Source organism: Camarhynchus parvulus, chromosome 1A (genome assembly GCF_901933205.1).
Source record: "Camarhynchus parvulus chromosome 1A, STF_HiC, whole genome shotgun sequence".
Taxonomy (NCBI): Eukaryota; Metazoa; Chordata; class Aves; order Passeriformes; family Thraupidae; genus Camarhynchus; species Camarhynchus parvulus.
Window position 1 is genome coordinate 13,147,267 of NC_044586.1, and position 17,851 is coordinate 13,165,117.

General features: G+C 41.0%; 1 protein-coding gene across 1 annotated transcript in view; it reads right to left on the bottom strand.

Annotated features, from left to right (window-relative positions):
- AGK (acylglycerol kinase) overlaps positions 1–17,851 on the bottom strand; it is a 36,350-nt gene that overhangs the window by 7,730 nt on the left and 10,769 nt on the right. The window contains exons 3-12 of the mRNA XM_030960653.1: positions 16,124–16,203; positions 14,807–14,882; positions 13,361–13,453; positions 12,407–12,439; positions 10,365–10,459; positions 8,306–8,375; positions 7,427–7,506; positions 5,332–5,389; positions 2,873–3,017; positions 1,692–1,789 (exon numbers count right to left, since the gene is read on the bottom strand). Coding sequence (XP_030816513.1) covers positions 1,692–1,789; positions 2,873–3,017; positions 5,332–5,389; positions 7,427–7,506; positions 8,306–8,375; positions 10,365–10,459; positions 12,407–12,439; positions 13,361–13,453; positions 14,807–14,882; positions 16,124–16,203 — 828 coding nt within the window. The remainder of the gene's footprint in view (positions 1–1,691; positions 1,790–2,872; positions 3,018–5,331; positions 5,390–7,426; positions 7,507–8,305; positions 8,376–10,364; positions 10,460–12,406; positions 12,440–13,360; positions 13,454–14,806; positions 14,883–16,123; positions 16,204–17,851) is intronic.

Below are 17,851 nucleotides of genomic sequence, written 5' to 3' on the forward strand. Positions count from 1 at the left end.
TGAAGGCCTAAGGGAGACAAAACAGACAAAACCACAGAAAGAGCATAAGGGAGTTTGTAGCAATCGGATACTTTTTCTGTTCTTAGTAGGTCTGTTTCTACTTTACATCACCGGCTCCAATTCAATTGAACAACCAAAACTCTTCTGTTCAAGTGCCACCTAGAAACCACTGTCTAGCTTCTATCATTACTAGGACACTGACAGTCCAAATCATAAACCACAACAAAGAAGAAACTAAAGTTCATGGTGGCATATTCTAAGGCAAAACCAGGGGAACATTAAAAAAACCTATATTTGCCTGTTTGGGTTCTTTTGGTCTGAACCTACAAGATAACATACCAATATAACTAATATTTTTATGTTCTTCAAGACCCTGACTTCTAAGGAAGAAATATGTTGCAGAAAGTTCAACACCTCCTGTTAACCTGGGTATAATGGCAAGGGTTTCCTGTACCCTTGAGGAGGAAATGCAGGGCAGCTCACAAGTATAGGATCACTGTGTAAGCGTTTTCCTGTAAAATGAAAGACTGACATCTATCCAAATAGCTTTCACAGCAGTAAAATTGCACCAAAACACAGGCATAAGCCAAAGAGAGGTTCTTAAAACAGTGAATGAACAGCATGAACGTGCTGAGAAGGTTATGACAGGAACAGCTCCTTTGATGCCTTGCTTCTGTACTTTTAACCACCTGCACTTCCCTTCCTTCAAATCAGTGTAGCCCATGTCCTTTCCCTAGTACCAATTATTTTTAACTCCACTCTGCAAGTCTAAAAAAGACAGAAAAATAAAAAATTCCAGCCAGACACTCAGGCTCAGCTTCCTTCTAGCAGCAGTTGATAAAAGAGAATCACTCTCACATAAGTGAAGAGGGAAAGGAATGCTTCTTGGTCCTTTTTTTACTCATGGGAAAACTTAAAACTTCTGATTGGCTACTGAAACCTTGTACAAATTCTTTCAGATCCCACTGCATCCCAGTTTTACATTGGTCTCCTGTGCTTCCACACTGGATCTGAAACTTGCCCATTCCTGGATTCTATCATGGACCTCTGCAGCAGACACAGGGCCTGCAATGCCTCCCTGGTGTTCAGTAGCCTAAGATAAGAAACACCTGGTCATGATGGCTGGACCTAAGAAGCCCCTCTTCCATCCTCAGACCCTTGCTTATCTCTCTGTAAGACTATAGGTCACATTCCCCTTGACCCTTACTATTGGACAATTCCTAAAACCCCTGTACCCTATATAAAGAGCTACTTTTGCCCAGTTTGGTAGAAGAAGCTGTCCCTGAGAACCTTTGCAGAAGCTGCCAAAAAAGGACATCTCTGTGGAACCTCACACAGCCTTCTCCTCTCTCTCCCTGTGTCTGCCAAGGGCACTTAGCAAGCAAAGAGCTGAAATCACAAATGAGCTGATAATCACTACAGAGCTGATATCCCCTAAGAGCTGAGCTTGCTAAGGTAGCCTGTGGCTCTGGAGCCTGCCTGAGGGGCCCAGACAGGTCGTGCTTAATTGGACCTCTCTGTCTTGGGCAACCACGGCAGCCGGGGTTAGGGAGACCCCAAAATGTCAGAGTCACCTCTTCTTCCATGAAGCAGTAAATGTTATTTATATACACCCAAGAATGCGAGTTCAGCAAGACAGGAAAACTCTGTGGGCAGGCAGCATTTGGAATCCCATTATGTTATGGTCTTACTGCTAGATCAAGCTGCCTGTTCCGAGTTGCAATGGAAAGCTCAATGGTGGACAGCTTCAGCTCTTCCCAGTCCTCCGGGGCTACCTCCTGGGGGAACTCTGTGTAGCAGGAAGAGAAGGTATCAGTCATTAAGTGGAATTTAATGACACAGATCACCGTGAAGCAGATGCCAGACACAAAAATCAGTCTGAGCCATGCTGGCCACTAGTTTTGTTTCTCTAAAATGTCAAAATCTTAAAAAATTAAAAGGGAGCTTAGGAGTACTGAAGAAAAGAAAAAATACCATCAGCACTTATACAGTATCAGAAAAGATTGTTAAGCACAGTACATCACAGCCCTGTGAATCCTTACGTCCAGGGATTAACAGATCTCCTGGGCTGGTGACAGGAACATTTAGAAAACCCATAAAATGCTAGCACCAAAAAAACAGGAATCCAGTGTTCAGAAAGCTGTGGTAACACATTTTCTACAGGATGAGCTCCACAGTTCAGGTCTCATATCCAGGTCACTTGGTTCATGCTCCTCCACGAATCACCTCTGCTAACCAAGGAGGGATGAGGTTTTTGCACCAGACTGTGCAGAATACCCACTCCTTCCTCCTGTGGCCTGCCACGTGCAATGCCCAGACAACAACCCAACCCAAGAGAGGCTCGGAGAACACAAAGTGTAGGGTACAGAAAAAATTTAACATATTAAGAGAAATTTAGGCCTGGCCAAAATTTTACTGTTCTATTTAAAGTAACATTTGTTGCTCTGTGTCAGCAATTCTCCCCACCCTGGAAAAACAAGGGCTGCTCCTCTCTGCCCAGCTCACTAAGAAGCCATTCTGCTGGAAGAAGATTAAGAAGCTCATCCAGAACTGCCAAGTATCCTCAATGGAGGCCTCCACTGCAAAGGCAACTGTGAGTCCAGGGTATGCCCTGGGTTCTCTACAAGTGAGTATTTGCTTATGAGACCACAAACACTGGCAGGACTACTCTGTTCCATTTCTGACAGATGCCCCTATAACTGTCTTGACAAAAATAACAGTTTAAATAAATAAAAAAAGGAAACAAACAAATAAATAACAGCAACAAAAAAGAGAGCAGTAAAGTAGACATGCCCTCCACACAACACAGCCCTGGATGTGTTAGAGGAGTAGAGCCTGCATGTGAGTTTATGCCAGAACACAGGCAGCCCACCTTTTGGAGATGACCAGTACGATCGAAGCCGTCTGTAAAGCCTCACATACAAAGGAGGTCTGGATGTTTTCTCCTCTGACTCTTCTGGTGGTCTCTCAGTTGGACCCACGTACATGAGAGCAGCCTGATGTTTCTGAGGCCACTCCTTGGATTTACATGGAAAGAAAAGACAGAAGATAAAGGGCATTTTGTTTAGGGCATGTCCAGTTTATTCTGTTTAGTCCTGTAGCCTATTTATTGTGTACTCACACGTAGTCCTGCAGAGCTACTCAGCCCCCCCACCCCCACCACTGCCTCAGCCTACTTCATGGCTCTCCAGTCTCCAGGTTCATTGGTGAGATGACATTTCTGCAGTTTCAAAAAGATTCTCCACAGTTCCCAAATCCACTAATCTAATCCTTCCCTGCACAGAAGTGAGGGCATCTTCCCCCTATGAACAAAGGGTGAAGGGATGTTTCCTTTGCTGCTGATGTGTGGCAGGGTGACACAGCTGCTTCTGCCTGGAGGGAACAAACCAGCCAGGTCAACAGTAATGTCTGAAAGCACAGTTGGTTTCTGCATGGCAAAAAGGCAACCTCAAAGAGTAACTGCTCAGCAGGAACCAGTGCAAACAGACAAAGCCTACAGTGCTGTGTGCAGCCAAGGGGCACTAAAACCTGACAGGCCTTTGTTCTCCAGCAACTCAAACAATCCAGACCTGACCTGATAGTCAGCTGCTTCTGAACAGCAACACAACAGCTCCTCAGGCAAGTCACGTGAGTTTCATAAAGTATCTTAAAAAAAAAAAGTAAAGTACTAACACATTTTTCTTGGTGATATTTCAGATTCCAGCACCAGGGCTACAGAAGAACCTTAGCTTTCAAAATATCTCCAGATCCTGACAAAGTTTATTTTCTGTCATTGTTTTGAAAATAATTTCAGAAATGCTCCAAACACAGGACTTATGGGAGGGAATAATTTAATTGGTCTTTAAATTTATATACTAAAACAACACAGCCAAGAGCCCACATGAACTCAGTACAATTATTTTTCTATGTACAAAACTTCAGAAGTAGTTTTGGATCATATAGCACAGGTTGGTAAACTAATTCACCTCACACCTCTGAGAGCAAGGAAAGACTCCACTCTCATACTTACATAATAAGCAGGACAAACAGAGGTTGTATCAGTAGGGCAGTACACAAACAATAAATATTAATGATTAAATGGAAAAGCAGCAATGCTGTGATAATTTAAGCCTGTGTATTTTAGAAGAGATAACACTCATAACAATGCCCCTGCCAATATCAGAGGTGATATTTCCAATTACACTTTTTTTCAGCTACAGGTCATCCTGTTTCAATAGACACCCCCAGTAAAAACAGAAAATATGAAGTGTGGAGCAGCAAACACAAGCCAGGAAGAGATTAAACTCACCAGGCTGGAGACACTTCTTGTAGAAATTAACAAAATGATAACAATAAGAGGCACATAAAGCAATGTGAATATCACAATTAGGTGAGATCAGGTAGAAAGTTTCCTATCTAAATGGCTGAAGAAGTGGGCACTTCTCTTTAACCTTCAGCAGGTCAAACAGATCTTTTCAATGTACACTTAATAGTTCACCACAGAAATCCACTATCACCAGCCCCAGCTGAGCCTAAGGACTCAAAGGAAGCGAGAAAGGAGGTAGACAGAAAAGAAGAATAGGTTTCTACCTAGAATGCCAGAACACAGAAGCATAACCTCAAATTTTCTGTGGATGATGGGGGGGGAAACCCATCCTAACTTTTCTGGATACATTACTATTAAACCCCCCTTTACAGCAGCTGCCTCTAAAGGAAGCATTGGCATTGTCACAGACAGCATGGCTAGACTGCACTATTTGATCTACTGTACCAGCTCCTGGGCATTTTCACTGCCTTTCAGGACGTTCCTTATATGTTGAGAGAAAAGGAAAACCACGTGAATGAAAATGCCTTATACCTTTAACACAGGTCAAATTTTAATCTTTCCAAGATCAATTTTAAGCAACAGTAAAGTTTAAGGTGAGATAAAAGCTATTCATCTTCATGTTCATTCTACACAAGGAAGCCTGATTATCAATGTGCATGAGCAGTCTAATTATAGACCCTTCTGCCAGAAGAATAAATCAGAGTGAAATGTATTGCAAAGACTGTTGAGAAAATGTGGCTGAGCACTTTAGCACTTCACCACTGCTGCTCACCAGTTTCACAGGGGGTTACTGGCTTCCCCTGGTGATCTTGTAGCAAAAATTAAAAAAAAAAATTTAGAAGTATTTTTCTTCTCCTTCCTCTCTTCAGAAGTAAATCTACCCATTGGAAGGCTTTTTAACAAGTTGAGTTTTAGTCCCATTTTATATTGTTACCAGAATCCTTCAGGAAAGCTTGCAGACATATTATACAAAGCAAAGTCAGCCTGTTCATTTCCCAAACACTTTCCTCACAATTAATGTTTACCTTAAATATACTGAACAAATGAGCTGCTTTGGTTTTCAGAGGCCCAAGGTACCAGTACCTGGAAAAAGAACAGAAATAGAACCTCTAAGATATCCAGGAGTCAATAGCGGGAAAGGGAGAAACTCTGCATGAAGCCAGAGCATACAGACTTGTTTGCCACTGAGTTAGTGCTCTCTGACAAACTTCAGCTTTTTGATACTGTAAGATAGTTTCTACACATCACCAGCAGCCTAGCAGTGACATCTCTATCCTGAGTTACACATCACCAAAATGCAGTGTATAATCTTCACTACAGGCAGCAGGACATCTCACTATCAGAATTTTACTTTGTTTTGTGAGACAACTGGGGATGATTCAAAGGTCTGTGGACTAACAGCTGGTGGTGTGCATCTCCACAATATGCAATACAGCACATTTCCAAAGATTGGAGGAAACAAACCAAAAACCTTAGTGACAAAAGAACCAGCAAACATTCATTAGTCCCAAAGGATTCTGACATCGAAATCAGGGTTTTACAAAATAAAAATCCTGCCAGCCACACAGCACTGTACAGAATCTAAAGATGTGATTGTATTTAGGCAGGCTTGGCACGCATTTTGATCAGTGTCTTTCACCAAAGAGGGTCAGCAAAGCACATTGAACACCACCAGCGCAAGAGTACTGCAGAACTAAGGATCTCATTAACCATTAAGGCATGCAAATGTGCCACCACTCCCCTCAAGCTATTAAATTGTCTGTAAAATAGTAACATAGGACAGCACCAGGTCTCCAGCAGCACAGTCCTTAGCAGAGGGACTGTCAGACACACTTCTGGAACTGTGTCTTATGGCTTAACTCCCTTTGAGTTCTTTTTAGTTTAAGATCAGCTGCACTGGAACACACCAAATGTTTTTAGTCCAATAATCCATCTCTCACAGGGAGCAAAAGTGGATGAAATGGCAAAGTATAGAAACAGGACAAGCACACAAGGATTTTGTTCCAAGCAGACTGAGCACTTGTTCATTTGTTGCTGAAGTACTTTCCAAGCTGGACACATTTCTCTGCATTCAAACACATGGAAGGAAGCAGGGCTTGAGGATGTTCACGTGCCTCATGTACCAAAGGTGCTGTCATGCCTCCAGCACTGAGCCCAAAGGACTCTTACAAAAGGGAAGTGCTGCAGGGAAAGATCTGAAGGCTGACACCAGGAGAAAAGCAAGGCATGAGCAGGAAGCCCTGCGGGAGTGCAGAGCAGAGAGAACTGCACTTCCTTGAACAGGGGGCTGCAATTAGCAGGAGAGCCTGCAGCACAGCCAAGTCAGCACCTACCCAGCCCACTAAGAATGTCCCTGGCTTCCCAGGGACAGACAACCTGACCATTTACTGCATCTCCCCCATCCCCTCTTAAATCTCTTAAAAACATTTGCCAGACAAACTCCAGAGGTCTGCTCCCTCTTCCTTCTTGACAATGACAGCTCATTCACAAAGCCATGGTATTTCCTTACAGCTGCATTTCCTCCATAAGAGTTTGGGGAGTAAGCTGCTTTGGCTCTGCAGCTCCTTCAGCAGATAATGCCTGTCATTTGATACACAGACACTGACATGTTAAGTGTCCATTTGGAGAAAGGCCAATAATTATGAGTTTAGCATTCAGAGAACGGTCATTAGATAGCACAGTCCATGCCACTTCTGGCAGGAACCTGAAGGCATTTCTACTGCACCTGATGTCCCTTGCTGGAATTGAGTTTCAGAGTACACACACAGCTTTTCATTGGCAGACGATGAAAGACAATGGCCAATTACTTTACTTAGACTTTACTCAAGGGAGAGATTTTTCCCCGTTACAATCTGAATAAAGTTCCAGAAGCAGATACCACAAGGCAAGAAGAAAGTAAATACTTAAAAGAACAGGTCAGCACCAAATATTTAATTCAAATTACAAGAATTCTGATACATCTTACACTCCCACGTGTGTAACAAAAGACCTAAGAAGAGTGGGTGCCTCTCCCTGTCAGATGCCTACATTCAGAAAAAAGACTTACTTGAGAGAGGGGAGTGTCTTTTTGAGCAACAGATACTAAAAAGGGTACTGTTTCAAAAAACAGTATTTTCTTACTTGCTAGCTTTAACTCCTGCATCTCTGTAAGATCCCCATCTTAAACCAGAGACGGCAAATACAGGCTGCTCCTTTTCTCCCTGTCAAGAAAAATAAACATTGCAAAATTGCTTTCTCTTACCTTTTTTCCAACTTTATTTTCTGAAGTTGGAAAAACAGCATTGCTACATAAAAACTTCTGTTAAATTTCTACACAGAAATTTAACAGAAGAGGTATGAGAAAGAGCTAACAGCAATAAAGCTTAGCAGAATTTAAGCACTGTACATTCCATCTGCTCCAGGGAGGAATATAAGAGGTGACGTTTTGGACAGGTAGCCTGAGTTTGACTGCACACCCAGCAATGGCCATTTCATTTAGTGAATTTGACTGTTAGCCAAAAGCAAGGAGCTCTGCACAGCAACACAACACTCTTACTGCAGAAATGTCCATTCTACAACAGAACAGAAAAATAATATTCAGAAACCATACAAGGCATAGTCAAAGGTTTTCCAATTTTGTATTTTTCCATTTGTCAACGAAAGCTATTAACTTCACAATCCACATGAATGCATCAAACCAGCAGACAGCTACTGCTATCTCTCACCATTGCTACAGAAACACCACTGTAGTAAGTTTTGTATTCATCAATATTCTCTGAGTCTCAAAGAAAGGCAATGTTGAGGCATTTTAGTGTTTTCTTCCGTTTAGAAGATGCCATTCTTCTGTTTGTCTGATGCCATAGCACATGGTGGAGAAATGACTACCAGCAGAACTGCTGATATCATAAACTAAAATTCCTAACAGCAAGACACAGAGGAAAACCAGTCCACGTGAACATAAAAACATCAGAATGGGAAAGCTTTAGAAATGTTGGTTTCCAAGTAAGTAGATGCTTTCACCTTGATCTGCAAGACATCAAGTGGAACTGTCTCTCCTTTCAAAATGGCCAATGTAGCATTAGTAATATGTCTGCAAAACAAACAGGAAAAAAGGAAATGAGTAAGCTTTAAAATTACTTTTTTTTTCCAGAAAATTCCACTATGAGTCCAAGTAGGGTTTTTTTCAGCAAAAGCAAAAACCCCAGGGAAACATGCTGCACTCAACTGAATTCAGAAAGCAAAATGGCTGGTTGCAATGCATGACAAAACCTAACGGCAAAATACAGAAAACAGCAAAAGGAAATTATCAGCCTAAGCTTTTGAGATTCCTCCTTTTTGAGCTAACCTGGGAGATCAGAGGCCAACTGTGTTACCTCTTGTTTCAGATACTTAACACACTAAGGACCCAAATCATGGTTTTATTTTAGTGGTAGCAAGTACTACAGCCTGGGAGAGAATGGGACAGCATGACTGGTCTCAACTCACATGTCTGCAATTGAACTGCATTAGTATGTGCTAATTTATTCTGAAGTTTTTAATCAACATAAATCTACCTACCAGCAGTGCCCATATTGTTTAGGTCTCTATTAAGTTGTGGACAGAACCCAGGGTACTTTGTCATTTCAAGCTGTAAAGATTTTGTAACCAGAGTGTCTAAGTCCACTAAATAGTCTCTGTTCAAATCTTGAAGCATATACTTGATTGAAACCCCTTCTTTGTTTTCAAAGTTGGGTAATATTTAGTTTCCATACTGCATATGTTTCCAGTGCCTCAGCTGGACAAGGAAAAAATGCAATTTTCAGATCCAGCCCAATATTCATGTGAATCAGTGGGAGAAACTGCCCTTGGTTTCATCGGGATTACAATACTGAGACAGATAAGGAAGCTGTTCTTCTCAAAGCCCATCTTCTCTCCCAGCTCTTATCTTTCTCTAAGACCTTTACAGTTCCTACACTCCTAAGAGACTGCAGAAGGAACCAAAGCCCAAATATTTCTTCAAAAAATATCACTTCTGCACTTCTTAACTCAGCTTCTGCCACTGGTGCGGGTTGTTAAGCAGCCTATTGACCAAATTACCTTCAACTTCTCCAGTGTGCTGCAGTCCCACCTGCACAGTTCATTACCTTGGCACAAGAAGATCATCAATTTCAAACAGCTTCTTTAGAACCCAAACATAAATTATTATTTTAATCTTAGCTGCTGATTACACTTTATCCACCTTTCTGAGCTTCAAAGCACTCTGGTAGTTTTAAGGAAGGATGTTATGCCAGTTGACTCGTGGGTTTTGTGTATGATGGATACCAGCAAGGGCTCCACAAAGAGAACAATGTTAATGAGTTACTGGGAGAATGAGAGTGAACAGATTTCAGGATCAAGAAGAAATATATTTATTATTATGAGAGGAGAGGAAGGGAAAAATTGAAAAGAAATGAAGTGTGGGGAAAAGAAAGATTGACTCCCTTTTCTCTATATAAGTGGACAAAACAATCCTGCAGCAAGCTGAACTGCAGACAACAGATACCCCCAGACTGGATCATATTGAGGATGCCGAAGAATTGGGTTGTTGGATTACTGCCAGCATCAGCCCCACCCCAGGGAAAAGTCAGTCCCGCCCTGCAAAAGTCAGTAATGGGATCCAACCTTTCCTATATTGTTGCAAGCTTTACTTTGCAAGTCCTAACCAGCCTATATGTGGACCAGTTTCTAGAATTCTTAGAGTGGAGAAGGGTCAGAAAGAAGACTTATTTTTGGCTTATTTTGTCAAATCCTTGCTATATCCTTGTCATACCTTAAGAGGCTGATCCTTTTAATCCCTTTTTCTTTTTAAACTCTGAGCATCACACAATCATAGAGAAATTAGCCACAGCAAATTATTTCTAATAATACATACATTTCCTTCTTTTAATTTTTAATCAGTTTTTGGAAGTCATTAACTCAGGTAAGTCCAGAGAATCATCAGGCTCTGCCCAGAGACTGCCAACTTCTATGTAACACAGAAGAAAAAGAAAAGTATAAAGCTACCAAGAAGCACTGCTTCTTGAAAACAACCAATCATATTTCAGAAACGTGTCATACTTACTGGACTTGATTTGTGCTCTCAGGGTACAGTGTGTGGCTCAAAGTGCAAGTTTTCCCAAGGGGTATGAATCCTATAGGAATCTTACTGAAGGCAGCCTGGACACATAAGGAGAATAAATTAACATTTGCATGAAGCTTCCTGTGTGGAGATCACAGCTGTGTCTGGCATCACCCCTTTGGCACTGAGCACCAGGCACTTCCTCACACAATGACTCAGAACATGGCACCCAAATCTGTGAAGCCACCACTGCCAACTGGGTACAAAAGAGCTCTCTGTAATCATTAAGGGCATTGTTACATGCATTTTGGCAGCCACATCCCAACTAATGCATGGATTCTGTCAGCAATCTGCCATCTTTCTTAATACTGATGGAGCCACCACAGGCTCTGAAACCCATTTAGCACTGCAGAAATCCCCCTCTGACAGAGTAACCTTGCACAGCAAAGAGACTTTCTCACTTAAGGAAAGGAAATTAATTGATTCCTCTGCCATCCAAATCATGAAGCAGCAGGTCTAATTTTTGGAAGTCACTGACCATATTATTTTTCTGTACAGCTGCTCAGCAAAAGGGCTTGTTGAAGGAGCAGGTTATTACCCTGTACCTCATCTCAAACCTTGCTTTTTGAAGCATGTCAGCAAAGCAGTGTAAGCTACCCCATACCCCAGTGCACCATGCCTGTCCTGGGGGATGCTGCCAGCAGCACCAGGACACAGCCAATCTGCAGCCACCTAGGAATTTCCCTCTCACTGCACACCCAAGCCCTCTCCCCTGCTGCATCTGTGTTGTCACCTGCAGGTGCTAACACTGTCAAAACACCCTGCTCTCATTTTCTTCAGCATTGCTTTGCAGTGTGCAGATGAGAGGCTGTCTGCAGCTCCTGCAGTCAAGCTCTGCTCCCCTGGCTGCTAGGAACAGGGCTTCTGGAATGCCTTGCACAGGCTCTTATGCAGGCAACAGTGGTGTGACACTCCCAAGGGAAAAGGAAGCAGGGCACAGAGAGAGGGAGCTCAAGTGCAGATCTCTACTCCTAGGACACAGCGACAGGAAGGACAAGAACTCTTTGGCCAAAGACATGAAGTGACACAGTAGCAATACTACAATGCCATATTCCACCCATAATTGCGCTGGATGCAGAATTCCCTACACTACTGCAAAACTATCCAAGCTATATCAAGATAAGAAGCCTAAAAATAAAGAGAAACTAGCCAGTAAAGCCTCTAAACTTTGCTTCCACTATTGTCAGATTATAAAAGTCTCAGGATCCAACTATAATAATATTAGATTTAAAACAATGATGCACCAGAATTGATACAACTAGCCTTCCTTTAAAAATATTGACTTGGTTGCAGAGTCCCCCTTGTCACATTCAGACAAAGCAAATGCCTAAACAGATACAATTCTAGCTGCCAAGGGTATCATCATAATCTTGTTTGGATCGTTTAATTGAGTTTTAGCCAGCTCCTGCCAGAAGGTTTTGGGAACAATGATTCCCTCCTTTCTTCAATAACACTGTCCTCCCACTTGAAAAAGAAAAATCTCTCTCATTTCCATTCAGAGTGATCCACCTTGAGAGGTTAAAATTTGCTTAGTACAGCCATCTGCATAGGTAGGTATGCACTGCTTGAAGAAACAGCAAAGCAATCCCAAAGCAGTAGGAGTGTGACCATAACTGAATTCAGTTTCAAGCCTGTACAAACACAAGAAAAACATGTACTTTTGCCCAATGCTTCTGCCAAACAAAGTGGCATGCACAGCTGGTCCATGGGTCTTTGAAAATTGAGCATTTGGCTTCTCCACAATCCCCATTCTGATGCTGGAAACTTCCCAAAGCCATGGCTTGGGAGTCACTGCACTCCCTCAGAAAGGGAACAAAGAACAGCAGGCAGCATTGCAGGACAGTAGCCCAGCTGGATTGCTGCACAGAAAGCTGGCTCCAGAGCAGTAAGCAAAGTATTTGCTGGAGGCAGCTGAGGCCAAGAGGTCACAGTGGATGCATAAGACACTCCAAATAAACACAGTTTTTAAAATGACACCTTCTCACCTCATCTGCTCTACGGAGAAGTCCAGTTATGACCTGAAAAACACATGAAATGCTCTAAGAATTTTATTTTTCAGTAACAGTAAGAACAGATTAAATTCTTAACCACATTTAATCTTTGAGAAGATTTAAGGAGCAGCTACTCTTTTATGTAAGGTGCTACAGTTGTTTACATGGGAAAGGAGGAATGTTCAGCCTGCAAACATGTTGGAAACACCAGGTTTATGAGCATGCCTGAGTACATGCCGGTACCACAACCAATGCCAGTGTAAATGTTTTAACACTGAATAATGCTCTGCATAATGCAAAACCAGCACTGGTCAGTGCAATTAACACAAGGCCAAAATGACCTACAGATGTATTCTGATCTCTTTCTCTTAAGGTCATTGTATTCATTTAGCCATTGTCTTATGAAATCAGTAGTTAGAAATCAGGAACTGCTTGAATAAAATACAGTCTTGAAAAAGAGAGTAACCCCCAGTTCTGCTCCTGTCATTAATCATCTTGACAACAGGCATTTATTAAATACATTCCAAGCTTTGTTATCATTCCCACATAATTTTTAAATTATCTGATTCCCACTTAGCAAAATATGCATTCCTCTGGGGGAGTTTATAGAAAGGAAAGAACTTTGAAAATCAAACCACTACAACTACATCACACAGAAAGAAAAAGTTAGAATCGTGTCCCTCCAAAGAGCTTGCTCATTCCAGAATAAAGTTCTGAAAGACAGCTATGTCACACATTCTTTTTGCCCCCTCTCTCATCATCTCTTAAGACTAATACCAACAAGCAGAGCGTTCTGTCCCCAAAATATTAGAACATTTACTAAAAACACAGATTCTAAACTGGACAGACCTCTAGGAGCAGTTGTTATGATGCTGCTACATTGCACAGACTCAATCTTCTTGCCCTCAGCCCAACCATGATTCTCAACAAACCAGGCTCCTGCAGTACCTCTTGGACTGTGCCATCTCCTCCTGCAACAATGATCAGATCTGTGTTTTCCATTATTTCCAGAAGCTGCTTTGCTTGTCCCTCGAAATCAGTCTGAAGAAACAGAGATCCAAACATGAGCACTCAAATGACTATTTTTAGTATCTCCTTCATAGAAATAAGAATCATCTATCCATTTGGTTAATAGTTATTTTTATATAGGCACACAGTACTGTATATTACTTACATTCAGAGGTTTTTTTCACAACTTTCAAAACCAGTTTGATGCATAATATAATATGTGCAAGCAAACACGCACAAACACACACAGAGGTTAAACGAAATATCAGAGCAAATCTTACTTAAGAGATCTAGAATACCACAGCAACCATCTTATTTCCAGGTAATAGTACATTGAAACAAATCCAGGAGCCAATCACTTGCAGAAAAACTCCCACTCTCTTTTACAGCCAAAGTGCTCAAGTGCATCTCCTGAAACACAGCATCAACTACACAAAAGGCCACTGCCTGACAGCCACTGACAATGGATTTAGCAGTAAAGAGTAATGACTTTTTAAACCATTAAAACTGTTTTCTACAAAATTCATGTCTTTTATAGAGTCATCTCAGCCTCACTTCCTGGCCCAGCCCTGTTTTGCCAACTTGTTGGGTCTAACACTACCAAGCATCAGTTTTAAGTCTTGCAAAATTACTTCTTCTCTTAGGGTGGGATTAGGTACATTTAATGATCAGAGAAAGGGATTAATAAAACCAGCATTTTAATACTAAACCTTGTGGAAAAAATTCCAAGACAGAAAGATGCATATCAGAGTACTGTGCTGTTAGGACACACTGACTATTAAGCAATCCACATAGCACAGCCTCAAAAAAACTGCAGAAAGAGCAGAATCCCTTCCATGTTTCCTTGTTCTTCTCTTTCTAAAGGAAACCTGTTTGTTAATTCACACCATTTAGAGCTCAGTGTTTTGCTTTCGTGGTGGGAATGTTGAATTATTTGGAGAGACAGAAATAATTTCAGTGTAAAGATAAAAGGTTATTTTTAATTAATCTGAACAGTTCAACTGGATGTCAAAATTCCTCACTTTTCGATTCTTCAAGTTCAGGCAGAAATGACAAATTCAACAGCAATGGGTACGCACCACTAGCCAGCACTCAAATATTTAGAGTTTTTCCTCAAATATGAATTATAGAAGGGCTGCTTTAGACAGACAAACAAGCATATGTACTGCTTCAGCTGAAAATTAAAAACTCACTACACTGTTTGACAACCAACTGTGAATTAAAAAGATTAGGTATCGGCCTAATAGCTCAATATTTATTTCTGCCTATGAGATGACTACAGGACAACTGAAAATTTCAAATGCATACAGGTTTGAATTTCAATACTTCAAGAGGAGAAAGAAGAGAGTCAGTATTTCTACAGTAGCAGGACCTATCAGTTCTTACCTTAACCACAGTTACATCCAAGCCAGATAAGTGCAAGATTGGTGCAGCATTCTTTTCAAAAAGGTTCCCAGCTTTGCTAGAAATAACAGAGTAAAAACTGTTTAATGATGCCTGTGGCTGAAAAAAAAATAAAAAGAAACAAATGAATAGCAAGAAGAAATCTACTTAAAACCAAGCATTCAATCTCCACAATCAGTCACTCAACCTGACAGTCAGGAAAGATGAGATTTCATGTGGTTCAAATGCATTACATTTCTAGTCTCATATCTGAGATGTCAAGGTTTTGTTGCAGTTTTAATAAGCGCACAAGATGCTATCTAACTTTTGCCAAAAATAATTTAAAAAAAAACATTAAAACAAATTAAGATCTCTAGAAAGAAATTTATTAGAAAATTAATGACTTACAAAGCACTAGCCTTTAGGACCACAAAGAAGGCCCATGTAGGCTTTAAGAAGTATTCTTAAAATCCAACTATTTATTACAAAATATTATTAAATAAGGTTAGAAGCAAAAATCTGACCTTTTTTGTTGTAGGACTGATAATTTTATGCCTGTCATTGTATAACAAAATAATTATATCACTAACTATAAATTGTTTACAAGTAGAAACATGAGACTTGACTAATACTATGCATTTTCCAGACTCACAAGAGCACGGAGTCCAAGCACTTTCATGTCAGCTATAATTTCCCCTCATATTGGTAGTAACAACTCCCTGCCCCTCCACAAAATGCAACTATTCCAAAGTTTATTTGATCAGCAGAAACAGACACCCATCACATCCAAGATTATGGTTTTTCTGCTAATGAGCATGTAAAAATAGCAGCTGACCTCTTCCAGGAGTCCTGCTCCAAGCCCATATTTAGCCTCTCAGTTTGTGGGCACATCCCTTTCAAGGGCAGGTTCCCACAGAAGTAAGATCACTTCTTGCCAACTTCAAGTCTTGAAGCAATCAAGGTCATCTCTTACTTCTATAGTTTTTGAGGATGGAAATATATCACATGCAAAAGTTTGGAAGGAACACAAAGGAATTCTACATACGAGGGAATGACAAAGGCCAAAACACAGGATTAAAGAAAAAAATGAAATACACATATATATGTTTAGAAATAATTCTTCCACCTCAAGCAACTAATTCTATTTCTCATCCCAATATTTTTGGTGAAATAAAGTTTGGCATAGTTACATAGCACCAGCTTGGCATCAGAGGGAGGCAAAAATGAGCTCAAAAATCTGGCTGGCTTTTATAGTGGATAGCAGAGCAAAAATGCAAAAAGAGTGCCTCAAATGAGAGTGCTGGGAAGGGGGAATTTTACCCTTTGCAAGCTGCTGGGTTGAGGAAGACTGTTGCTTTCTTCAGCGGCATAGTGGCAGGCATCAGCTGGTTGCCAAAAGCCTAGGTAAGAGAAAAAGAGCAGGGCTCAGTTTATCTTTTAAGCACACTTCTAAAACATTTCAAAATAATGCATCTCTACAAATGTCAGTGGGCTTTCAAGCCTCATGACATTCAAATGACTTCCATCTTCAGCCAGGTACAGGTCTCTTATTCAAAGCCCCACACTCTTAGCAGCAGCTCACATCACTGTCATAAGTACTCTTTGGCTCATTTTTACCATTCCACCACCCTTTCGTTTTTGTCAACCTCTGGTTTTCTGCAATGGGCAGAAATCCAGGGAGCTCTCCTTGACTCCAAGGTTACCGGATTTTCTCTCCTTATGTAATTCTCATACACCTCCCTGCCACCTTCTTTCTGCATTCTTTCCAGCTTCTGAACTTTAAATCCTCTATCTCTTCTACTCATTTCAGAATTTTTTATGTTTCAGTTTTTGAAGTCAGGAAAGATAATTACAAGAGACTCTGCCTTGACCTATAAGCAAGTCCACTATTTCTTACACTTTTTAAAAACTAATCTCTCTCTATAAAAAATCATTAAATTCCTCCTCAACTTTTAATCCAATTCTGAAGAGGTGTCTCAATTTTAAATTCTTTGAGAGTTTCTCCACAAAGCCTCTTGCACTTTGGACCTATTTCCAAAGCTCTTCAGCACAGGCAAGGAAATACAAAACTTCCACACATGTTACATCCTGCTCTCTAAGCTTCTAGAAGGTCACTTAAGGGCATCCTCACTAACACTCCAAATCAAACTGGATTTGAACACAAGGAATACAAGGTATCCAGCAATACCATCCAGAAGCCCCACAAAGAGTAGGAACCAAAGACTACTGTGCTGAACATGGCCCAGCCAACTATTCCTGGCTTTTTTTCCCCTTTCCCTTGGAAGTTAACCCCCTAGCAGGAATTTTTATATTGAAGGAAGTGATACTGTACACAAAATCCAGTACATTTTAGTGGCTGTTAGCTATTTAAACTTATTATTAATTCCACTTGCAAACTCAGCTCAGGAAACTGTTGTCATCTTATTGCAGGGGTTCCATACTGTTGCCTCCTTATCACAAAAGTTTCATGCCTCCTTGGTGTTTCTCGTGGGCAGCTCCTCCAAGCACTGACTCTTTCTTCCTCACAAAGCAGCCAACAGACTCCCGCTCCCTTCTCACCCAGCCACCCCACTCTTTTATAGCACTCTTCTTCTCATTGCTTACAGCTGTGGCCTGTTAAAGTCAGGCCTGTTCCTAATCTCTGATAATTGGCCCAGCTGCAACTCCTTAGGGGTAAGATTACTTTCTACACTATCTTTGTTTTCTTATATTCTATCCCCCTACAGGAAACCTCACTTTAAAGAAGGGTACAGCTGGCTGTGCTGCTTAAAACATCCAAATTTCTACTTCAGGAAAGAAAAAGCATGACAATAGCTGCTGAGAGTAAAGAAATCTTCAAAGAAAGTGAAACAAATTAATAGCTCTTAAGCTTTACTCAAAGATCAGCTGGAAAACAGACCAACTTATTATATTGCAATTCTTGGGTGGGAATTGGGGAATAGGGGCCCTCTAGCATGCTACAGCTGTTATAAACAACAAATTATTTGCTTAGGGGGCACAAAATAATGTATTTGCATGCTACAAACAATCTAGCAAGGCTCTAAACAA